The sequence below is a fragment of the Drosophila pseudoobscura genome, chromosome 3 (assembly GCF_009870125.1).
Source record: "Drosophila pseudoobscura strain MV-25-SWS-2005 chromosome 3, UCI_Dpse_MV25, whole genome shotgun sequence".
In the NCBI taxonomy this organism is placed as follows: Eukaryota; Metazoa; Arthropoda; class Insecta; order Diptera; family Drosophilidae; genus Drosophila; species Drosophila pseudoobscura.
The window spans coordinates 16,279,286-16,301,002 of record NC_046680.1 but is presented as its reverse complement, the minus strand read 5'-3'; the positions used below and the strand labels follow the sequence as shown (position 1 = coordinate 16,301,002).

At 45.4% G+C, this 21,717-nt stretch overlaps 3 protein-coding genes across 8 annotated transcripts in view; 2 read left to right on the top strand and 1 right to left on the bottom strand.

Moving 5' to 3' along the window:
• The first annotated feature begins 2,672 nt into the window (after positions 1 to 2,672).
• fra (neogenin protein frazzled) overlaps positions 2,673 to 21,717 on the top strand; it is a 37,152-nt gene continuing 18,107 nt past the window's right edge. For all 6 annotated transcript variants that reach the window (XM_015184827.2, XM_015184828.2, XM_015184825.2 and 3 more), the window contains exon 1: positions 2,673 to 3,450. In XM_015184827.2, the coding sequence (XP_015040313.2) occupies positions 3,366 to 3,450 (85 nt within the window). In that variant the 5' untranslated portion in view covers positions 2,673 to 3,365. The remainder of the gene's footprint in view (positions 3,451 to 21,717) is intronic.
• Positions 16,829 to 17,450, bottom strand: LOC6898697 (uncharacterized). The gene is made up of 2 exons (XM_033377500.1): positions 17,067 to 17,450; positions 16,829 to 17,011 (listed from the first exon to the last, which is right to left on the bottom strand). Exons 1-2 carry the CDS (start codon positions 17,448 to 17,450, stop codon positions 16,832 to 16,834), a joined length of 564 nt encoding a protein of 187 aa, XP_033233391.1. The 3' UTR covers positions 16,829 to 16,831.
• On the top strand, positions 19,424 to 20,241 carry LOC6898696 (uncharacterized). The gene is made up of 2 exons (XM_002138665.3): positions 19,424 to 19,837; positions 19,903 to 20,241. The coding sequence occupies exons 1-2, from the start codon at positions 19,460 to 19,462 to the stop codon at positions 20,077 to 20,079; spliced, it is 555 nt and encodes a 184-aa protein (XP_002138701.1). The 5' UTR covers positions 19,424 to 19,459; the 3' UTR covers positions 20,080 to 20,241.

The window sequence follows — 21,717 nt, the reverse complement described above, 5'->3', positions numbered from 1 at the left end:
CAAGTACAAAATATGCATAATTATAAAGGAGTCCATGAGTCTATTAGCTGGGAATATTAGCTAAGAATCTCTTGCTACAGAGGACTTGCTTGTCAATACATTTAAAAATAAAAATATTACAAATAATTTAACATTTTTAATAGTCTGGTATTTTTTTCTCCCCACAAATATAAATCTCTTCTCTCACAATTTTAATTCAAGTTTCGTGTCAGCGCGTAACAGCTTTGAAGGGGATCCGCGCCCCTCTCTCGCCCCTCAACGCTGGCGGTTTGTGGGCGTTTTAAGCCGCACGGAAGTTGCTCCTGCTGTCGCCTCAAACTAACGAAACAAATTGAGAGACAGAGACAGAGACAGAGACCGAGATAGACAGACAGACTGGCAGGCAAGCTGGTATTAATTAAAACTGAAAATTTGCAGTTTCGTTTGGCAGGGAAATATCCTATCCACCCTTCCTGCCCCTCCTGCCGAGAGTCACTTCGAAAAACCTGCAATTAGCAACGAAAATCTCTGGTACTCGGGTAATTTGATAAATCCACGAGAAACTTGACCCACTTTCGGGATGGACCATGGCACGCTAATGAAGTCCATTCCCTTCGAGCCGCCGAGAGTGAATTTTATTTTATTTCGCTTCGCCCCCTTAACCCCACCCCTCGCCCAAGCATTCTCTTGAGGTCTGGCTGATTGCCCTACCATATCGTTTATTTTTATGGCCGCTTCCTTTAAACGTCTGGCATTTAATGTGAAATTTATCATTTCACTGCCACACCTCGCCCCCCCACCCATCCCATCGTCAATTTGTCGAGCCTGGTATGATATTTTTATTGCTTTAACATTTAACATTTCCCTGAGTGAAATTATAATTAACAAATTTGAGAGAATTTAAGAAAGGGAATGACTTCTGGTTATGGTCTGAGATCTTTTGACGTAAAAGGGAAAATGCCCGCTCTGTTGCTTTGAAAATCAACTTGTTATTTTGTATCCCCAACTTCAAGCCCAAAAACTTCCAACGATGTTCCCCTAACAGCCACATAAAACTACAGCTCAAAGGAGCACATACATATGCGAACAAAAACCCCACTAAAACCAACTTTAAATTAAAAAATTCACTTACCAAAGTTGATAAGTTTCCAGCATTTCAATTTCTGTACATTGCGCGCGCACCAATCCTCTGTTAACAGTTCTTTTTATCATCCCAACTTAACATGCTGCTCGGTTAAGGCTCTCCTTTTCGCTCTCTTTGAATCGGGTATAAATCGGTAGCAGCAATGAGTCCTATTCCATACATTTACATTATGTACTTTAATAACTTGGATAGACATATGGCATTTCCCAACCATCAACCAGGTGAACCCACCGGGAAGTATTGGCAAATTGGTATTGATAAGTTACTTTTGATATGTATTTGATATACACCTCATATAATATATCCATATAAACTTTTCTTTTCATGTGGTTGGTGCCCTTTTCCACAGGTTCAAATAAATACCACATTAACGGAAAAGGTTTTGGTAACTGAAACGGTTTTGAAACGGAAAGGCCGCGATTTTTCTTAACATTTGCGCTAAAACCTCTTTTTACGCAAAATGCAACAAAAGCAAGTGTTTAAAATAAACTAGTCTATAAACCAGAAAATAGATACATTAATCGGATAAAATTGTGTGGGCATGGCTAAATGTTCTATTTAGTTAGTTATATTGCACGGAAGATCAAAAACGAGGAATATGATACATTTTCGGTATTTTTTAATTTCAGCTCAGCAATGTCCCTTACATTCCTTACTCACTTACGTTTTCTTACGTCTTATGTTGCTGGCAACATTCACTTTGTATGGGCGCGGATTGAGCAACATTTTTCATACCCTGGGGAAATGCATGGTTTAGAACTGAGAAAATGTTTGGCATCTAATGCACCAATATAGGCCAAAACTATTCAGTCTCTGTTATAAAGGTATTTCAACGATATTTTGAAGGTAGTGATCTATTCACAGAAACCAAGAATTGGTATCGGTACCCTAATCATATGCCTTAATATGTCTAAAACATAACAATCTCAGATAATTTCTATATTAATTGCGTTTTTAAACAGCTTGGAAAAACAGTTTCTTCATATATATTAACGAAATAGGGTATAGCTTAGCCCAAACTCCGGTTGGCGTGACATTTCATACTCACTTACGTTACATACTCACTTACGTTGCCACTGTTTTTTTGTTGACCTTTTTTGTTTAAACCTTGTTTTCTACACTATACAATAAAAGAGAGTACTTAAAAGTAGTCAATCAGGTAGAAAATTGATTCATTAATCGGATAAAATGATGTGGGCAGAACTAAGGGTTTTAGTTACGCAGCATTATTCAACGGAATAAAGAAATTGGGCAATTGGAACGATTTTTCTCTTACGTTTCATTTGTTTGACATTTTTCGCTAAAACCTCTTTTTACGCCAAATGCAATAAAAGCAAGTGGTTAAAATAAGAAAGTTAAGTAGAAAATATATACATTAATCGGATAAAATTGTGTGGGCATGGCTAAATGCTCTATTTAGTTAGTTATTGTGCACGGAATATCAAAAACGAGGAATATGTTTAATAGAACTTGCATTTGTCAGTATATTTACGGTATATTACTTAAATAAGACCGTGTGCTTTGGTATATTTCTGAGGGTCGGACGGTGTATTTCATCGAGAAGTCCGCGGTCACACTGCATTCGGCGTCGAAAAAAAACTGAGGCAAGGTCGTTCCGCGCATGCTGCGTCGGGGAATTTGACAGAAAATGCGTTTTTCTTGAAGAAAAGGACGAGATTGACAATTAGTGAATAAATCACGCGAAACTGTAAGATGTGTGTGCGGTAATTCGGTTAATCTAATACAGAAAAGCGCGAAAAATGTGATTTTGAAACTGCAGCTACAATTGGCGACGCTCTTCAAGTGATAGTTAGAGCGAGACAACACTGCTCTCTGTGTGTGTGTTTGTGTTTGCGTGCAATTTGTTGATGTAGTTTTTTGTGTTGTTGTTGTTGCACAGAAATGCAGGGGAACAACAAAAATAACTAAATTTGTTGTTGCATGGTGCAAAGAGCCGGCAAAACAAACGTAAACGTAAATCTGATTGAGGAAACGCAGCAACGCGAAAGATTCGCCAAAGAATACACAACAAAAGTGGAGTGAGTTTCTGTGCGTGTGTGCCCGCTCCTGTAAGTGTTGCCCTGTGTGTGTGAATTAAGAAAAGAATCAAATTAAAACCCCCAACGGCCAAAATGCAGTGCCAGCAAAACGTCGCGGGATCGTAAACAAAATTCTCTGACCCTCAAATTACCGCGTAACGTAACCGCTCCCGTAAATTAGCAGTCGAAACAATTTCGTTAACATGGCCCACACGACGATAACAACGTGGATTCTGAGTATATTCCTGATCCAGCTGCAGCTGTTGCAGCCTTCAATTGGCAGTCAAGGTAGGAGTTTGTTACACGTTTTACTATACTACACGTACCCTATTCCCTGGTGACGAAATGTCTGGTCGACGTGCCCGAAATCATGGGTATTGGGGCTGGAAAAAAACTACTCATAGTTCGATGAGTTGTGTTAACAGCCTGATAAGAGTCCCCAGTATATGACTTTTCGCTAGCTTTTCGCAATTGACGTACATATGTACATATAAGTAGACATATGGCCAGGCCCAGATCGAGCCACATGAGGAACAACCTTTGGCAATCATTAAGGTAATTCCCCCTTATTTCTCTCCACCGATAGATAAGGCAACACCCTAAACGGGAGGGGCTGTCAATCAGTTATCTCCTCGCCAGCGCTTGAATTTAAAACATTCCTAATGAGCTTCTCTTGAAGCGATAAACAGGCACTTCGTTACAAGAAATGCGAAGCCTCGACATCAAAAATAATAAACTGCACTGCACTTCAAGAAATATGAAACGAGCTGTTCGCTTGAACTGCACTCGAAGCTTATTTGCTATATAAGCAGAAGGCTCTAACAATTAATATTTCATGGCCATCCCACGGCAGAAACTATTTCATAGGAAACGAAAAGCAGGCACTAAAAAGAAAGGGCCAGAAGCGAAAACAATACTCCAGCTGCAGCAATTACGATTAAGTGACGAGATTTCTATTAATTATACGATTGATTGTGTCGAGAACATGCCAATATCCGAGAAAAGTTTGCATTCCAGAAACAAATCTGCAACAAAAACGAATCGGGATTATTTTCTGGTGCTGCTAATAGTTGAAATTTCAGATTCGAGAGCACACAAAATGGAGTACCGAAAACGGGCCACAGGAGTCATTATCATTAGCCAAAGAATAGAACAGTTTGCCCGACCAACAAGTGTTTGGGCCCAGGCGTCTAGGTACAGGCACAGGTAAACCGAAAATCAATTAGGATTTGGACCTGCAACAGTTTCAGGTCAGATATTCGGGTCCAGGCAGGGATTATAAAACTGGAAACCAGCTGGCAGCTGCACAATGCACAATTTAGTGATTGATAGAAGGTTGTGCTCTTGTGGCCTAGTGGCTTATCATATTTCAGTATCTGTTATAAATTTTAGTTGTTGGCAGGGGGGAAAAGCAAACAAAACCGAAATGAGGGAGGGAAACGGGGAAAATCCCCACAAAATGCGCAAATAATGCAAACAAATTTCGACCTCCTGTGAAGCCGGAAAAAGCAACCCCTAAAGCCGAAACGCGGAGCAGAGGAGGACGGGCTGGACTGTCTTATCAGGACTGGTATTTATCAATGCCAGAAGCTCCAAGGGAACCCCACATACAAATTATATGATGGGGCATGTCGCATGCAAATGGAATTAAAATGAAAAACGGGAATCTTTGAACAAATTTGGGTCATGGCATGTCATAAGTCGAGGCACTTTCCCCCAGATTTAATTAAAAGCTTGGCCCACCAAGTCTATGCGGTCGCGCGGTAATTAAAAATATTCACCTATCCACATGGGTGTGTGAGCCGGCAGGACAAAGGACATAGAAATGTGCTTGTACCTACAGGCAGGTGGCACAATGCCACACATTGGAGTCTCTGTGGCTCGACTGGGAGCTACTCTCGAATCCCAGCATACCCTGGAACCAGACGGAATCTACAAGCTCACGTGCTGAGGTCCTGCTCCCATTATTTCCTGCTTTATTTTCACTTTTCTGGTCATATTTGTACGCTTTGGTCTTCTTTGAGAACTGTGGGAACTGTGGTAATTGTTTCGTGTCCCGGACGAGTTCCCGCATTACGTGACGCAATGTACAATATGGGATATATGTATATATGGGGCTGAGCGACATGTTATTCTAATTTCGCACCCCTTTGTCATATAACATTTTCTCCCAGTTTCGCTTTTCTTTTCCCTCTGAGGGTGCGCTTGTCAAAATAAACATTTCCATATGGCCCAGGGCCCAGGGCAGTGTCACAAAGGAAGAGCCGGAGTGCCGGAGAGCCGGAGAGAGTGGTGGTTGGAGGGAGACGGAATGAGGTCACTCTTCTTCACTGTTGAATGCAGACTAATTACGGTCCGAAGCAATGTCTTTCAATTATGAGCTGGTAAAGAGACAGGCAGAGAGAGAGAGAGACAGGGAGAGCAACACAGGAACAGGATAGGGCGCAGAAGTGCTGACAGTGCAAGCGGAAATACTCTGCTGATCTGTTTGCCCACCGATCCACATGGAAATATGACTAAGATGCTAAAAGGATGCCCAAAGAATTTCAATATAGCTGGCTGGCACTTATCGATGGATGGATGGATGGATGGACTGGACCCATTCGTCATCACCGATTTCCATAAAGCCAGGCCTTGGCTCGACTTAGGCTTTAGGGCTGGAAACACAATGGAAACTTTTGTTTGTTTGTTGGGGTCTTGTTGGTCCAACCAGCTGTGCGGCAGCTATGATGCTCTGCGCACTGTGTGGTTTTAATTGCAATCAGTTTTGTTTTATTTTAATTTATTTGGCACAGAACGAACCACAGAAACAGAAACAGAAACGGAGAAAACTTGTACGTTTATATGTTTTTGGGCAAGTCATGTTGCTGGAATTTGCAGGCGAGGCGGTGGGGGGGTTGCACCCAAAAAAAACAAAGACGAACAGAAGAACAGTAAAAACTCCCGCAAGCTCTCCTTCGCCCCTCGAGTGTCATCTCTTTCCCACCTCTGCTGGATGCGTGCCTGCTGCTGGCAGAATGCAATTTCGGACTTCGTTCGAAGCTTCTTCCTTTTGGCAATTCGACATGACAACATGAATAATTCACTTGAACCCGCCACAGCCCCTGCCACAACAGCCACAAGCGACCGAAAGAGAGGCTGCAGACCCAAAGATCCTCAAAGTTCAACAAACTTCGAGACTTTGGTCAGAGAGCGGCCTCACCGCAGGGGCAGAGCGAAAAGAGAGTCAGGTGATCTCAAGAAACCAAAGAGGAAGTGGGAGGAAAGAGAGCCAAGCACCGCAAGAATGAGATCCTTGGGAATGCCTCACCCTATAGTAACACACCTTGCGAATGCCACAGCAGAACTGAAAGCGGGAGTCCAGGAAATGTCCAGAACTCCATGGCGATTTGCCTTCTGTGCCATCATATGGGGGTCTGGTGCAGGGTATTGAGTGCGTAGGTGGGATCTGCTTGGGGCGGAACTGTACCACAACCGGCTGAACAGCCCAGTCGAAGGACACACAACGTTGTGCCATTCCAATGAACTAGTTCCAGGCCGAAACCAACTCTCTCTCTCTTTCTATCTGTACTTTATTTGCCCGTTCTGGATCTTCTGGTAGTGGAGAGTGCTTTAGTGGCTTAAAGTGCCGTTAAAAACATGCCATGGCAATGTTTCCTGCCTGTCCCCCGTCCCCACTCCAGTTCGTAAATCTCACACCTCTTAGGAGTCAGAGTCCGGCTCCTCCGTCGCCAGACTGAAGCTATAAAATATCAGAAATTATCTGCCTCCACGCCTCGAATCGCACTTAATCACCTTTCGCAGTGCCAGGGAGTGGGCAACGAGAGCGAGCGAAACGGAAGTCGGCAACAGTTTTTTTAAATGCAGTCATTTAGCCAAAGTGCCAGCCAGGAGGCTCCACCCGGCTCTAGGCCTAAGATCTTCCCAGTGCCACTAGTGCCACGCCTTTGCTGGAAAAAGAACTCAATTACAAAACAAGCAAAACGACGAGCTTCATAATTATTTTGAGCCCAGTGGAGCGAGCGATAAGCCAGCCCCGAGTGCCGGGTGCCGCTCCTCCTCTACTCCTCCTCTCAAGGCGCGAGACAACGGCAGACAACCAGCAACAAAGTAAACAAAAGTTTTTGCATTATTGTACCTCGGGTACTCGGTTCGGCGTATGGGATGGGTATGCTGGATTGGTGCCTCGGAGGGAGGCCTCGGTGTTATCTGATGCCCAGGATTAACAATACCGCAAAAATGCTGCTTGGCTAAGGGATATCGTCTAGTCGTAACATCCACCAGGCGCCTCTTGTACGCTCTCGTTTAGTTATTCTTCGCGTTGCTCTTCGGGGTTCAGGTTTCCCCGTGTGCCCATGGGCCACATTAATTGAAAAAAAGTCACTCGTTTGGCTTTGGTTGGCAAGCAAATGGAGTTGGTCTTGGCTTTGGCCAGCTCCAAACTCCACCGGGCACTGGACTACTCCCCAGCGCAGCGTCCCCTTCCATTCGACGGGGGCTTATCGGTCAACAAAATGCTGGGCAGTGTGCCCCGAGATAAACTGCGGCCATGACTGCCTTTAAAGTAGATCGATCGTTTGATTGGCGACGGAAAAGCGGTCCCCCTCCACTACTCACATATCTTCGGAGCTAATCTAGCAGCGGCCTGCAATTGCCATAGAAAAAACGAGCCAAGCTTCGACCAGACTAGCCACTGCCGCAACAAAAGCAACAACAACAACAATGGCGACGACAATGTCTGAGAGATCGTTGAATAGTGGCTCCAGGGGCAGAGGTGATCGAGGAGGGGCCCAGCCAAAAGTAATTTGTTACAACAGGCCACAAGACTAACGACGCGACGGTCGCAAGGGGCCAGACGACGAGAGTTTCGTTTCGTTTTGTTCCGATCCGATCCGTTCGGTTCTGTTCCGTTTCTCGATCCAATCGAATCGAATGCGATCTGATCCGAGCGCCAAGCGTCTCGGGCACTCGGCGACTCTTCGGCTCCAGCTGAATGAGCAGTGCAGGCAGCCGTTCGTGGCGTTGCTATTATTTTATTATTATCTACAAAATGCACGTACATTATGCCACTTACGAGCCGCGACGCGACGCGAGGCGGCTGCAGAGCCACGGTAGTCGGTCGTTGGTCGTCGGTAGTCGTGTGGTTTCTGCCTGCGGTTGCAGTTATTGCACAGTGGGGTGGATGCTCTGCAAATAGGATAGGTGGGCCCTTCCTTATTTCCCAGTACTTTTAGGAGTGCTCTTCGCCCAACTCATTTAGCATTTAGCACTCAACTCATAATTGAAAAAGCCGCAATGGGAATATTATGTAAATGAGGTAAGAAGCTTAAGAGGGAAATTCACAAAATGAAAGCATTTCCCAGCCCAGTCTGAAGTCTAAAGGGCAAGAGAATGCTATTCTCGTATAGACTTTTATGCAGTTCCTGCCACACCATGCAAGCTTTAAGCCAAACAGCTCTGGTCCTCTCTGTCTTCCAGCTGGGCATGATCTTATCTCAACTGTTGTCCGCGTCCGCGCAACCTAAGTAGGTACTAAGTGCTGCATATATCATAGCCCCTGCCCCGCGCCCCTTACCCCCTTGCCGCATGCCCATCGTGATGTTGAACTGAACCCAAAGCGGGGCCAACATTTGCTGCTGTTTGCAGTTGTGTTACTGGAAACGATTGCAATGGCAATCGCAGTCGCTGGATTAGATGTGGCAGCGGCTTATGACGCGCCATGTCCATGTGTGGAGTTTCCTGGTTAATGGCAATTATCCGCCGAAGCAGCCACCGCTGGGTGGCGTCTTCAAATTGAGCCGTCTGTCATAGGGGGGACCTGCCTGGGGGCGGGGAGCCATCTGACATTTGCCATAAAGTATCGTAAAATGCGACCAACCAGCGATAATTTCAGTTGGTGTTCAGATCACTTTGGCTTGTAGTTTGCTGGTGGAGCCATTAGGTTGCCATCTTTATGAGGAGCCAAATCATCCGAACACTTTGAAGATGCAGCTCCAGAGTGGCCAAGCACTTGAGTCTGCACAGGAAGTCAGTGTTTGGGCCAGCAGTGGCTGGGATGCTGCTTAGCGGCTCTCAGGGGCTTTCCGTATTGAGGTCTAACATTATCCTTGAGTCGAGTTGTCATTGTTGACGCCGAAACTAGAGCCTGAGAGACAAATATGCAAATCTTGTAATGAGGTAGCAAAATACAAGTCTCTCTCTCGCTGGCACAGTGTAGTCTCTTCTCTCCCTCTCGTGGCTCACGTTTCTGCCTGCTGGCAATGACACAAATTGCTGTTGTCTGCTCGCAATTTGCATTTGCCAGAGGAAGACAGACAGAGAGAGAGAGAGAGAGAACGAACGATGGCGGGGGTGGATGGAAGCACCTACTCTTCTAATTGAATGTCGAGCATAAAATTATGTCAGTTGTCGAGAGAGTGAGGCGAGACTCTTCTGACAATGATGATGCGAGTACACACACACACACATATGTATGTATGTGGGCGTTTGGATCATTTTACAATTAGAAAAATAACTGGGAAAACTGTCGTGCCCATCACAGTTATCCAATTATGCTGTTATGTCTGATATGAGCGATGAGAGGGAGGAGAACAGCAGGAGACTGTTTTCCTCTTAGCAAAATGAGCTTTTCTGCCTCTACCTCTCTGCTGCCCTCTGTCGCCGATAGCAGCGGTAGAAGTTAAGTAAAGGTATCGTAAGAACATAACGAGAGGCAAAACTTTTCTCCCTTTTGTTGTGGCTGTCCTGACAAGCGTGAAATTGCCCAGAGGGAGAGGCGCGGCGAGACGAGAGGGAACTCCATACTTGAACTTTCGCAGAAGGTGTTTGACATGACAACAGCGAGGAGGCAGAGCGAAAGGAAGAGTTGAGCTGAGAGCGGAGAGTGGAGCGAGAGAGAGAATGCCGAAGCTCATGGACAAATGGGCAAGCGAGAAGACGGGAAGTCACGTAGACAGGAATAGAGGAGAGACTGAAAGAAAAAGCATGTGGACCTGCCAAAACGTGATTGATGGCGACGAGATCTGAAAAAGAATAACAGAGTGAGAGAGAGAGGGACAGAAAAAACAAAGCAATAAGAAGACGGGAAACGAAGGCTGGATGCCCAGCAATAAGGAAACGCTTGGAAAATCCCGAAAGAACACTGAAGAGCTGAGAATGATACACCAATCTTTATAGTCCAAAATATTCCTATGGAGCTAAATGGAGCTATCTCTTAGCGTTTACCCTTCTTTGGACTACAGGGTATTCGGGGTCGAAGCAAAAGCATTTAATTATGCTTCGGATGGGAACGTTCAATGTCAATCAGGAAAGCTCTGTTTATTTTTTATGCAAACACTGTCGTTGCTGCCCCTCGGTAGCCCTACTCGTGGATACATAGATACAGAGATACATACATATGTATGTATGTGCATGTACACAGGCAATTATTGATGTCAATCAAATCATTTATAGAGATCAGAATCGTTGGAGCTCTCGCATGTAGAATGAATTTCAATTCGAAACGAGGAGGAGTACAAGTTCAGGGACAGCCATCAACCATCATCATTCCCATCTTCATCATCATCATACGTTTGTCATTTGTTTACACGCACAAATATTCCCTTTCAAATCTCGTCTCGTCGCCTCTATCTGCCTCTCCCTTCCTCTCATTCACTCTCTTTGAGGAATGGCATTAGTCTTGGGTAAATATTTTCCAACAAATATTTAACTTGACACCCAATCCGGTGCGTGTGTGTGTGTGTGTGTGTGCACTCTCCCCCACACACTTCGCCTGCACTCAGGTAAGTTTGTGCTCTCTCACTCTCTCTCTCTCTCTCCCCTTAGGGACTCTGTTTCCAACGGTCCCCCGTTAGTCGTTTGCAAATATTTACCGCATTATCGGTATCCAAAATGTGATTGTAACTGATTCATAAGTCAACTCATTCCCGTCATTCGACTGGCAATTCACCAAAAGCCCACTTTCGAGCAGGGCCTAGACTGTACTGTACCGCTATGCAGCATAAATCACCATTAAGCAAGAAATAAACAAAAATCTAAGCGGACTCCAGCAACAGAAAAAAATAAATAAATAAATGAAAATTCACTTAATTGCGTTTCGACCAGACGGGGGCTTGCCCCACTACACGGAGGAGGAGGAGGGATGGCGAGGGGAGGATTGTGGTTCAATAAACCTCCTCGAGTTGTGTTTGCTTTATTGATTGCCTTATCACCAGCTCAAACTTCGAATCGGATCGAATCGAATCGGATCGGACGTCGCTTTTACGTTGCACTCAATTTTCATTTATCAACAACAAGAGAGAGGGATAGGGGGAGACACGCACGCACACATTGGAAGGAAAACAACAGACGTCCGACGATCTATAGATAACTTTTTCGGGGGTCAATTTTTGGAATCCAGCTCGGGGCTCGACCTGCAGTTGGGGCTCGCTCTCTGTGCGTGCTGTCATAAATATGTATGAGTGTATGTGTGTGTGTGTGTGCATAACGAATTTATTGCTTCTCCCCAAGTACTATTTCAGGCATATCTCCTATCCCCTCTCCTCCGCCGTCCATCGATTGGATATGCAATGCATCCACCAAAAAAACGCTTTCTATTTATGAAAGTTGCCTCTTGTTGTGGCAGCTCTCTCGGTAGGTTATAGGTCCAACAGTTCTCTCTCTGTGTTGCCCCCTCATCAGATTCGCATTCTTCCTTTGACATTTCAATTTTAATTAAGATTTTCGTTTTGTTTTGCGCGTAAATAAACAACAATTTGAAGAGATTGTGATTGAAGCGCAGCTTTTGGAGATATTTGAATGTTTTTGCTCTTAGGAAGAATATTTATGGAGGAAAAACGACCGTTAGAACCATTTATTGCTAAATTTCTATATCCCCTTATTTTAGTTCACAAAAATGTTTCGTATGTCCTGTGTGTGTGGGGGGGCTGGGGGGGAGGGTTCCTTGCCACAACTGAGATTTTATTGTGGAAAATGTGGCTGTGTTTTGGGGATTTTGATGACACAATGGAAAACAGAGACAGTGGCCAAATGAATGAATATTCCATTCCGTCCATTGATTTACTACCCTTCCGACACGCTCCTGGGGGGACCTGTCCCACCCCCCAATCTCAACCGGTGAGGGACAGACGAGTGCTCGTAACATATTTGCATATGAGTTTGGCCAAAAACATTCCAGCACTTTGGGGACGACTGGTCGCCGTCCGTCCATGGACTGGTCGCCCGGCCAGCGGTGGTCCCTGGCCGTTGTCGATGGCTGCTCTGTGTGGGCAGAGTCGCCCCAGTCGCCGCTGTCGCTCTGGACAGCGGATAAATCCAAGCGGACTGCGTGTGGGCGCCGAATCCGAGAGCCGACTGCTGTGCAAAGATTAAATGCGAAAATGCTCCTCTCACTATCTCGTGCTGGGAGTGCAATGAGCTGCCACTTGAACTTAACCCGTTGCACGGGCGGGCACAGCAGTCGAAGCTGAATCTCAAAGATACAACACATCGATGGCAGCAGGCCACGGCGCGGGGCAAGCAGCAGGGAGGGGGGCAGGGACACAGACACATAATTCATACATTCGAAGCATTTATCGATTTTTCTCGCCCTCCGCTCAGCTGACTCTTGTGTTGGCCCAGTCCATTATTGCAGCCCCTGCCCCTGTCCCTGTCCCTGTCCCTGCCCTGGACGCACAATATTTTTTCGATTTTGCAACAGACGCTTGCCACACAGAGAATTTTCCCTCATCAGCCAGCACAGCACCCTCTCTTTCATACTCGCTCTCAACCTCATCCTCCCCCTCCCCCCATCTAATGCGGCTTTCAACAGCTTCACTTTATTATACACACACACACACACATTTATATATCCTTAGATCCACATATATATATATATATATATATATATATGTATAGTGGCTGTTTGTCGTTGTCGCTGGTTGTTTGACTCTTTGCGGTTTGCCCAACACACAGAAATGTTGTTTTGACGGGGCCAAACGTCGAGACGTCGAGGGCTTTTGGGGGGATGGGAGGCTGGGGTTGGGATTGGGATCTGTGGGGAGCACTCGAGCTAAAATAGAATGCCATAAAACTCAGAGAAATAAAAAGGGAACTCGGGGCAGAAGTCAGATGGCAAATGTTTTCAGTTTTTTTTCCCCCCCAGCTCCTGTTCCTGCTCCTGTTCCTCTTCCTGCTGTGACTGCTCCTTCTCCTGCTCCTGCTCCTGCTCCTGCTCCTATGATGGCATTTCCACTCTCTGCGGATGATTCATAATGGGAGAGCGATGAGTGCTTGAAACTATGGCATTGCCATACGGTTGGGCGTCGGAATATTAAGGCTCCTCGTATTATACGATTTTTTGGCGACAAGGACACAAACAAGGAACATCTGGTGGAATTACAACAGGGATATCAAGAAAATACCTCAATTTCAGAAACATTCGGGGATACCCTGGATATCTAGGGCTGAAATATAAATACAACGAAAACAAAATATAATAAATATTAAAAATAAATAAATAAATAAAAATATAATAATAAAAGGAAAATTTAATATAAATTGTAATATGTAATAAATAAATAAAAATGTGCAAAAAATTTTAATATGCAATAATAAATAATAAAAGATTTAAAATAGTAATAAATAATAATAAAAAGAAAATAACAAATAATACATAATATACAAAAAATAATAATAACACAAAAAAAAAAAAAATTTATACATAATAATAAAAAGAAGAAAATAAAAAATAATAATACCCTCTGCCAGGGCATTCCTCCGCTCCTTCAGTCCACCAGCTTAACTCTGCCAAAAATACATATATATAAATATCTCTCGCTATTATCTATCCCTTTATTGCCACCTGATATGCACTTGACAGTCGAAAGTTATGTCTGTTTCCCCCTTTTTATTTTTTTTTTCGTCTTTTCTGGGGCCGACCTAGGCGATAAATAATAATGCGTGTCAAAATCAGATGATTTACGCTGCTCTGATGGCATTTTTCATTTTCATAATTTGTTGCCAAGGAAAGCGCACAAATTCGGGGCTCAGTCTTATCAGGGGTTTTCCCCCTGCCCCTCGACACACCCAACAAAAGTGTGTGGGTGTTCCAGCAAAAGAAAATAATTATTTTTGGAAACTCTATGGCCATCAAATTAAGTTTTTCTTTGTCTGTTGTGAAGATTAGAAAAAGTTAAAAATCTGAAGACTTTTGATATTCTTTAATTGGATTTTTGTTCTTCTTCTTTGGTTATTTTTGAAAATTTATATTGAAAATCAGACAGTGTCTAAAAGGAATTGAAATTAAAAGATTATCTTTTGAATCATCTATAAAATCTATTAAACTAAATTCCGTAAATTTGTAATTCGATTATCTTTGGAAATCAAATTGTTTGTTTTAATTACTTTCGCCTCCAGTCCCCCCACGCATTAAAATGCCATGAAAATCATTCGAAATTAGTTTCAACCAAATCATAAATTGGGAAAAAGTTTTCCCATTCGCTTTTTATTGACATTTTCCATTTTTCATTATATTTTCTATTTTCATCCACTTAATGTCATAATAAATAGCTTGAATGTTCATTGCATTTGAATGTAAATCGGGCAACCCCCGGCCTGCGGTCCTCTGACTGCCCCCTTTTGCCCCACTTGTGGCAGAGACGGACTGTCGGACCGCAGAGCAGATCAAGTAGTGCCCCGCACATAAATCCACGTCAAGAGCAATTAACACTTTCGGAAATTGACATAAATTTCGGATCAGATCGGATCGGATCGAAGGAGAACTGAACCTGTTTTCCAGCACAATTTTCGGGGTATCTGTTATTATTATTTTATATTCTCAAATAGTTTGGCGAAAAAATTCAATTAACAGCGCCCCTTTCCCCCCCATGCCGCCGCCGAATGTGGGCAGGCGCCAGTCGGCCCGGGGCCTGGGGCATGCACCATGCGTGGGATGCCCCACTACGACGGCTGCCGCTGCTGCTGCAACATTTTCCAGGTGCCTGCCATACAGACACACAGAAGTTGCATAATCGCAGACCCGGACCAGGTCGGAGCCCACTTCAAGTGATATGCGAAACAAATTAAAAATAAATAATTATGATCGCCCCCTCTCCCCCGCTCCTACACCGCAAAGCCATACTTGGGATTGCATAATTATGAAAATAAAATCCCAGAGCTGCCGAATCTGTGGCGAATGTTGGTTGGTCATCAGGCACACGACATGTATGTGGTTGTTTTGTTACCATTCTCGGGCATTCCCCAACGTTTGGAGCTCCGCCTTCGTTAAAGGATAAACGAAAGCGACTATTCAACAGCTGTGCGCCGTCAACGACGATGACTCAAACAGGGAAAAGCTGGTAGAGAAATGCCAGACGTTTCCTCCACTCGTGGCATACCCCAACAATCAATTTGAATGCCAGACCACGTACATGGCACGCTGTTCCTTCCTTTGCCACTTCCTTGGCACGGCGCCCCATCAAAGAGGCAGACGGAACAGCCAAGTTGCCAATATTAAACGCATCAATGGATTTTATGGAGCATAAACAGGAAATTTGAAGAAGAATGTCCAATTTGCCGTGGCCAAAGGCGAGACAAAGAGCCAGAGAGGGAGTGGAAGAGGGAGAGGGAGAGGGAGAACGACAGAAGAGGTTTGGTATTTTCTTTTGTCACTTTCAGGAAACTCGATAGCAAATTGGCATTAGAAGAAGGCACAAAACGTTTCCTTCAGCTGTTGTTCGAGCCCTCAGCTATCCCTTTCTCCGACTATCTATCTATCTATCTCGCTTTATGGTACGACTGTCTGTGTTCGTGTGTGTGTCTGTGTGTGGTCTCTGCTGAAACCATAAAACATTAATTTCAATTGGAAATTGCTGCCAAAGCGATGTGGAGGGAGAGATGGACATATCCGTGCACTCTCACATGTAACCGGAGCCAAATTAACTGTGAAGCAGGACTATATCGTATGGAGAGTGATAGGGGAGTGATAATAGGTGTGGAGGAGGAGGAGGAGGTGGAGCAGCCAGCAAACATAATATGAAATTAATTTGTTAGGCAACCACCAAAGGCAGCAGCAAAAACAGACGCAGAAACATGGAAAATATTGTTTTTGGGAAAAGTTGGCAGGCCACAACAGCTGTTCCTCTCCCCAGCTACCCAGCTCCCTGCCTCTCCCTCTCCCTCTCGCTCCCTCTCAGCACATGTTAATTAAAGTACAGCTATGTATTCTCTCCCTCTCTCTCTTTCTTTACTTCGAGAGCAACGCCAATAAACACTATGCAACAAAATCGGTGCTTGTTAAAGTTAAATGATACTTGAATACCGCTCAATCGATCGCATCTATCGGAATGCACTCGAGTGTCACTAATATTTCCGAAATTCAATCATTCCCTCACCTGTAGCTCTCCATCCGATTCGAAATGGGACGTCACTGGACATTGTCATTGACCCCTGTTAGCCCCTGTTGGCGGTGTCACACGATAGATTCTATTTTGTTTATTACTGATCTGAATCAGATTTTATTCGATTTTTATCAGGGAAAAGGTGCATCCTCAAACTCTGTTCACCCCCCTGTTGATGGGGTGGGTGCCACATCCAGCTGTGATCAAAAAAACCAAGAATAAGAGAGAAAGAGTCGATAGTTTTATAGTTCAAAATTACGTGATATATTCCCAAATTCCTATATAGAAGAATCCTATCCCGAGGGGATAATACGGGTATTGTCTTCCGCGTTGACATCCATGTAGGAGTAAATGGTCCCCCTCCACACACCCTCGCTGATTATTTTGATCTTGAACATGTAGTTGCCCTTGGGCCCGGCTACTCTGGAGAACATTTGATCATTCAGAACGAAGTCTTTCAGGATAATGTCGTGCTGCAAAGAGCCAGAGCAAAAGGAGAGTCAGTCGAATGGCAGCTTCAATCGGGGCACTCACATTGATGGGGCAAGTGTGGTTCACGTTGATGAAGGGCAGCATTGCGCCGTAGAAGTAGTGGAACACATTGTAGGGATTCGGGTGCTTCATGTAGTGGCAAAGGTCCACGGTGACGTTGAACAGGAACGGATGGTAGCCGGAGAGCTTTTGAAAGACGCTGAAATTGATGGACACCTTCCGAATCGGTAGTTGGGACACTTTAATGTGGACATTGGCTCCGATAATGCCACGCCCCAGCACGTTCAGGCGGCAGACAGGCACCTCCGCATACGACGGATCCCGCGTTTCGCACTTAATGTTCGTGTGGCGTGTCCTGATGCCGCCGAAGGCCGCCACTAGAAACCCTGCCAGGAGCACCGATATCAGTGCGAACTTCATGGGTAAAGTGTTGCTCCCGAAATGAATGCCTCCGATCGCAGGGTGGTATCAATTAGCCCGTTGTAAAACCATTAGTAACGAATCGTGATCGGTGAACTATCACTAAACGCTGCCACTATCTGCTTCTCTCAGTCGAGGGCGGTCCGAAATGTTTCTATTTCATTATTCTCCTTCGAAGTCAATACACTGTTCAAGGCGATGCTCCCACCTATTCAGCCCCCACAAATGGATGCTTACAATGGGTATAGCCTCCTCTTTTGGGGAATATATCTTCCGCTTCGAGCTAGGAAGAGATTCTGAGCGTAGTTCATGGAGGGAAACAATTCGGACCGCCCTCGTATGTACATATGTATGTATGTATTGCCCATCTTTCCCTGGCATTGGCATAATCTGTCAGCAGCACTTAACCCACACATAACTCAGGAGAGAGGAGTGTCACGCGGGCAGCGCGGCTGACATTAATTTTCAATTTTCAGCTATTTTTAGGGCCCGCTCTGTCTCTGCTCTTCCGACACCTAGGTCACAGCTGTTGAACTTCCGCCTTGGCTTCCCTGCTAATTTCTGTTTAATTATAACAAAAATACTGGATATACAGAACGCGTAGAACAGAACTTGAGTTGTTTCGAAAGTTTTTCCGACGCTCTCACTCGAATCCTTGACTCGCACAGGACTCTCTGAACAGCTGTTCTCTGGGACATCTGTCGGGGTTCTGCGGTGCGCAGGCGGGGGAGTAGTGGTGGGGATGCTATCCGATCTGATCTCCTTATATGCACACAAACGCTAAAGAACTATTCAAAACATGCTCCAGCGATTGTAAAATTGGAAAAAACTCCCCATTCGAGTGGCATTTGAGGGGAACTTCCTGTGGAGGGGGCACGGCATATACTTTCGATAAATCATAAATTTATATTCTTCAGCTCCAGTTCTTTGACACTACGTCCCTCCGTTCTCCAAAAACGAAACTTCAAACGAAAATTCGGTGGGGAGAGGCATGCGGCATGGGGCGTGGGGCGTGGGGCATGGCATAGCAGCCGACTGTGAAATTCATAGATCAATTTGAAAATTTAACAACTGGCCATTAGCACTGTGGAGAACCATTTCTCATTTCCCCTTCGGAGGGAGGGCTATAAAATATGGAAAATGGAATTAAATCCGTATTTTTACAGGCCGGGGATTACGGTTTGTCAAAGCGCATGGAAAATAAGTAGAGAGGAAAACAACCCCTTGCAGGGGGATGAATGTAGCCTAAAAAGCAAAGTAAAATCCAGTACAGTATTTGATCTGATTTGGGGGACATTTTTCCTTCCACCGAGCCAATACTGGGAGCTCGAGATCCAGCGCGATGTCCAGAATTAGGTCCTGGAGCAGAGGGAGGGGAATAAGAGGGGAAGAATAACCGCAACGGATCGGGGACTGCGGGGACTACACGATGTGTGAAGGGCCAAAAAGGAGAACGCTTGTGTGTTTGTAATATGTGCATGTAAAAAGAGCGGTAGAGAGAGATGCAACACGAGAGCACGACGAGTCGGTGCAAAGCCGATGTCGTTTGATGACGCGGGCGGTCGGTCCAAGACGGTGTCGCTTTGCACGAGCTAGAATAAGACGAAGTCCAACGGCAGGCGGGCCGAACCGAAGCTTCGACAAGAGCGCGACAGCTCGAGAGAGCGAGAGCGAAAGCGAAGGAAGAAAAGAAAGGCGCGAGATGAGATAAAGACAAGAGAGAACAGCCGCCTGGGCTGCTGCCGTGTGCGAGAATATAAATATACATATGTATGTACAAACGCAGTTACATATGCGGATGACCATGTGGTACAATAATAGCGATTTACCATACTGCGCCACCACATTATTAAACACACATTAAACGGGTACCTGAATGGTTAGATATCCGATCGAAGGGCGTTTAGTGACAGTTCAACGATCACGATTCGTTACTAATGATTTTGCAACGGGCTAATTGATACCTCCCTGCGATCGGAAGCATTCATTTTGGGAGCAACGCTCTACCCATGAGGTTCCCAGTGATATCGGTGCTCCTGGCGGGGGCTCTAATGGCTGCTTTCGGGGACATCAGGACACGCCAAACGAACATTAAATGCGTAACGCGGGATCCATCGTATGCGAAGGCGCTTGTCTGCCGCCTGAACGTGCTGGGGCGTGGCATTATCGGAGCCAATGTCCATGTGAAATTGCTCAAACTACCAGTTCGGAAGGTGTCCATCAATTTCAGCATCTTTCAAAAGCTCTCCGGCTACCATCCGTTCCTGTTCAACGTCACCGCGGACCTTTGCCACTACATGAAGCACCCGAATCCCCTCAACGTCTTCTACTACTTCTACGGCGCAATGCTGCCCTTCATCAACGTGAACCACACTTGCCCCATCAATGTGAGTGCCACGAATGCACTCTCCATGGGATTTTGTGACTCTCCTTTTGCTCTGGCTCCTTACAGCACGATGTTATCCTGAAAGACTTTGTTCTGGATGATCAAATGTTCGCCAAAGTCCCTCTACCCAAGGGCAGCTACATGTTCGAGATCAAAATAATCAGCGAGGGTGTGTGGAGGGGGACCATTTACTCTTACTTGGATATTAATGTGGATGATAATCCCCGTATTAAGTCGGGCTAAGATTTGCTATGAGACTCTCGTCTCTCTCTCTCTCTCTCTCAGCTGGATGTTGCACCCACCCTCCATCTGTTGGGGGTGGAACAGGGATTGAGGGTTGAGGTTTGAGGGTTGCACCTTTCCCTGCTAAAAATATAATAAAATCTCATTAAGATCAGCAACAAACTCAATAAAATCTTTCGATTTAAGGGGGCGCGAGACCCAGAGGTCAGGGGACAACGACACTGACCTCTCAACTCGAATGGGACAGAGATATAGTAGGTCAGGAAACGATTGAGTTCTCGAAATATTAGTGGCACTCGAGTGGATTCTGAAAGGTGCAATCGATTAAGCGGTATTTGAGTATCATTTGAAATGTATCTTGAAAATGTGCCACCCTGAGGTTTGCCCAGACATCCTTGGCTGGGATGCAGATACCCGTCGGTCGTTTGACTCGAATTAATCGCAGTTCCTTCGATAAGTAATGCGCAAAAACTTTGAACAAAAGATACGAATTTAATTCTTTATGCCACATTCTCACACAAACCAGAAACCAAATGGATAAAATTCGTTGCAAGGGGGGTGAAAACTCTGCTGTTTTTCTTTGCTTTTCCGACTGCAAATCGGTTTTTCCTACCCCCCGCTCGGACAGCCTCCCTGGGCTGACAGAACTGATGCGTAATAACACTGTCCAACAAAAGGCACGAGATCCAGCAATGGAGAGTGTAAAGCAGCGGTGGGCAGGCCGAGTTGTGCCCACGACATGTTTGTTGTTTTTGGACTGTTCTTGGGCATTCGACACATTTATTAGATTAAAGTGAATAAATGCGAAAAATAGAAGTTTGTTTCCGACAAAACATCGATGTATCTATCGAAAAGGACTATCGGAAGAGGATTCTAGTCGGTGGAGGATGGCTCTGATGCGTGTGAGGCTGCACAGTGTAAATTTCTTGTCCTCCCTCTGGCATGCCTGGGGGGGAAGGGGTGGTGGGTGGGTGGGTGCCTGGCTACATTTACAATTTCATAATGCAAAAGTTGCGCAGAGCAACAAGCCGGCAACCGTTGTCGTAGCCAGGATGCCAAAGGACAAAGCAAAGGCAACGCCGGCAGCGGAAAAGCGACCAACTTAGCCCCAGCTTAGAGACTTTTTCCCCGTCGGTCGGGAAAGGGGGGGAGGGGGGGTGTGGGAGACACTGTTAAGGAGCCCCAGCATGTGGCCAAAGTCATTTGCCAGAACAAGTGAAAAATGCCGCTCAGAAACCAATGAACTTTGTGCGGGGAGGGCCCGGGGTCCGGGTAGGGGCGGGAGCGAGGCGGAAGCGACAGGGCGGCCATTTTGTTAGACAACTGTGTCGGCCATTTTGCAAATAAGACGGGACGGGTGGGGATGGGGATGGGGATGGGAGGGGAGGGGACTGCCACATCATGTGTCAAATTAAAGCCCCAACGAAATGATGTATGGCGAGGCAGCGGTAAATTTCCCAGGTGACCACGCCCCGTAAACCCCATTTGATTGCCGCAATTAAATGCGGGGGCTACGGATTTCCAGTAGCGGTTGCGGCACCACACCCAGGATTCCGAATTCCCTATTGAGCTGTGCCTTCGTCGTGGCGGTCATGCAAACTACTCGTTTGTATTCGCTTAAATTCGAATGGTCTTTGG

What these genes read in the sequence shown, in the direction of transcription:
- LOC6898697 (XM_033377500.1), bottom strand. Translation starts at nt 17,450, where the DNA reads ATGAAGTTCGCACTGATATCGGTGCTCCTGGCAGGGTTTCTAGTGGCG. An exon ending in CTTGCCCCATCAATGTGAGT is followed by an intron (nt 17,012 to 17,066) that starts GCCCCGATTGAA and finishes GGCTCTTTGCAG; the next exon opens with CACGACATTATCCTGAAAGA.
- LOC6898696 (XM_002138665.3), top strand. Translation starts at nt 19,460, where the DNA reads ATGAGGTTCCCAGTGATATCGGTGCTCCTGGCGGGGGCTCTAATGGCT. An exon ending in ACCACACTTGCCCCATCAAT is followed by an intron (nt 19,838 to 19,902) that starts GTGAGTGCCACG and finishes GGCTCCTTACAG; the next exon opens with CACGATGTTATCCTGAAAGA.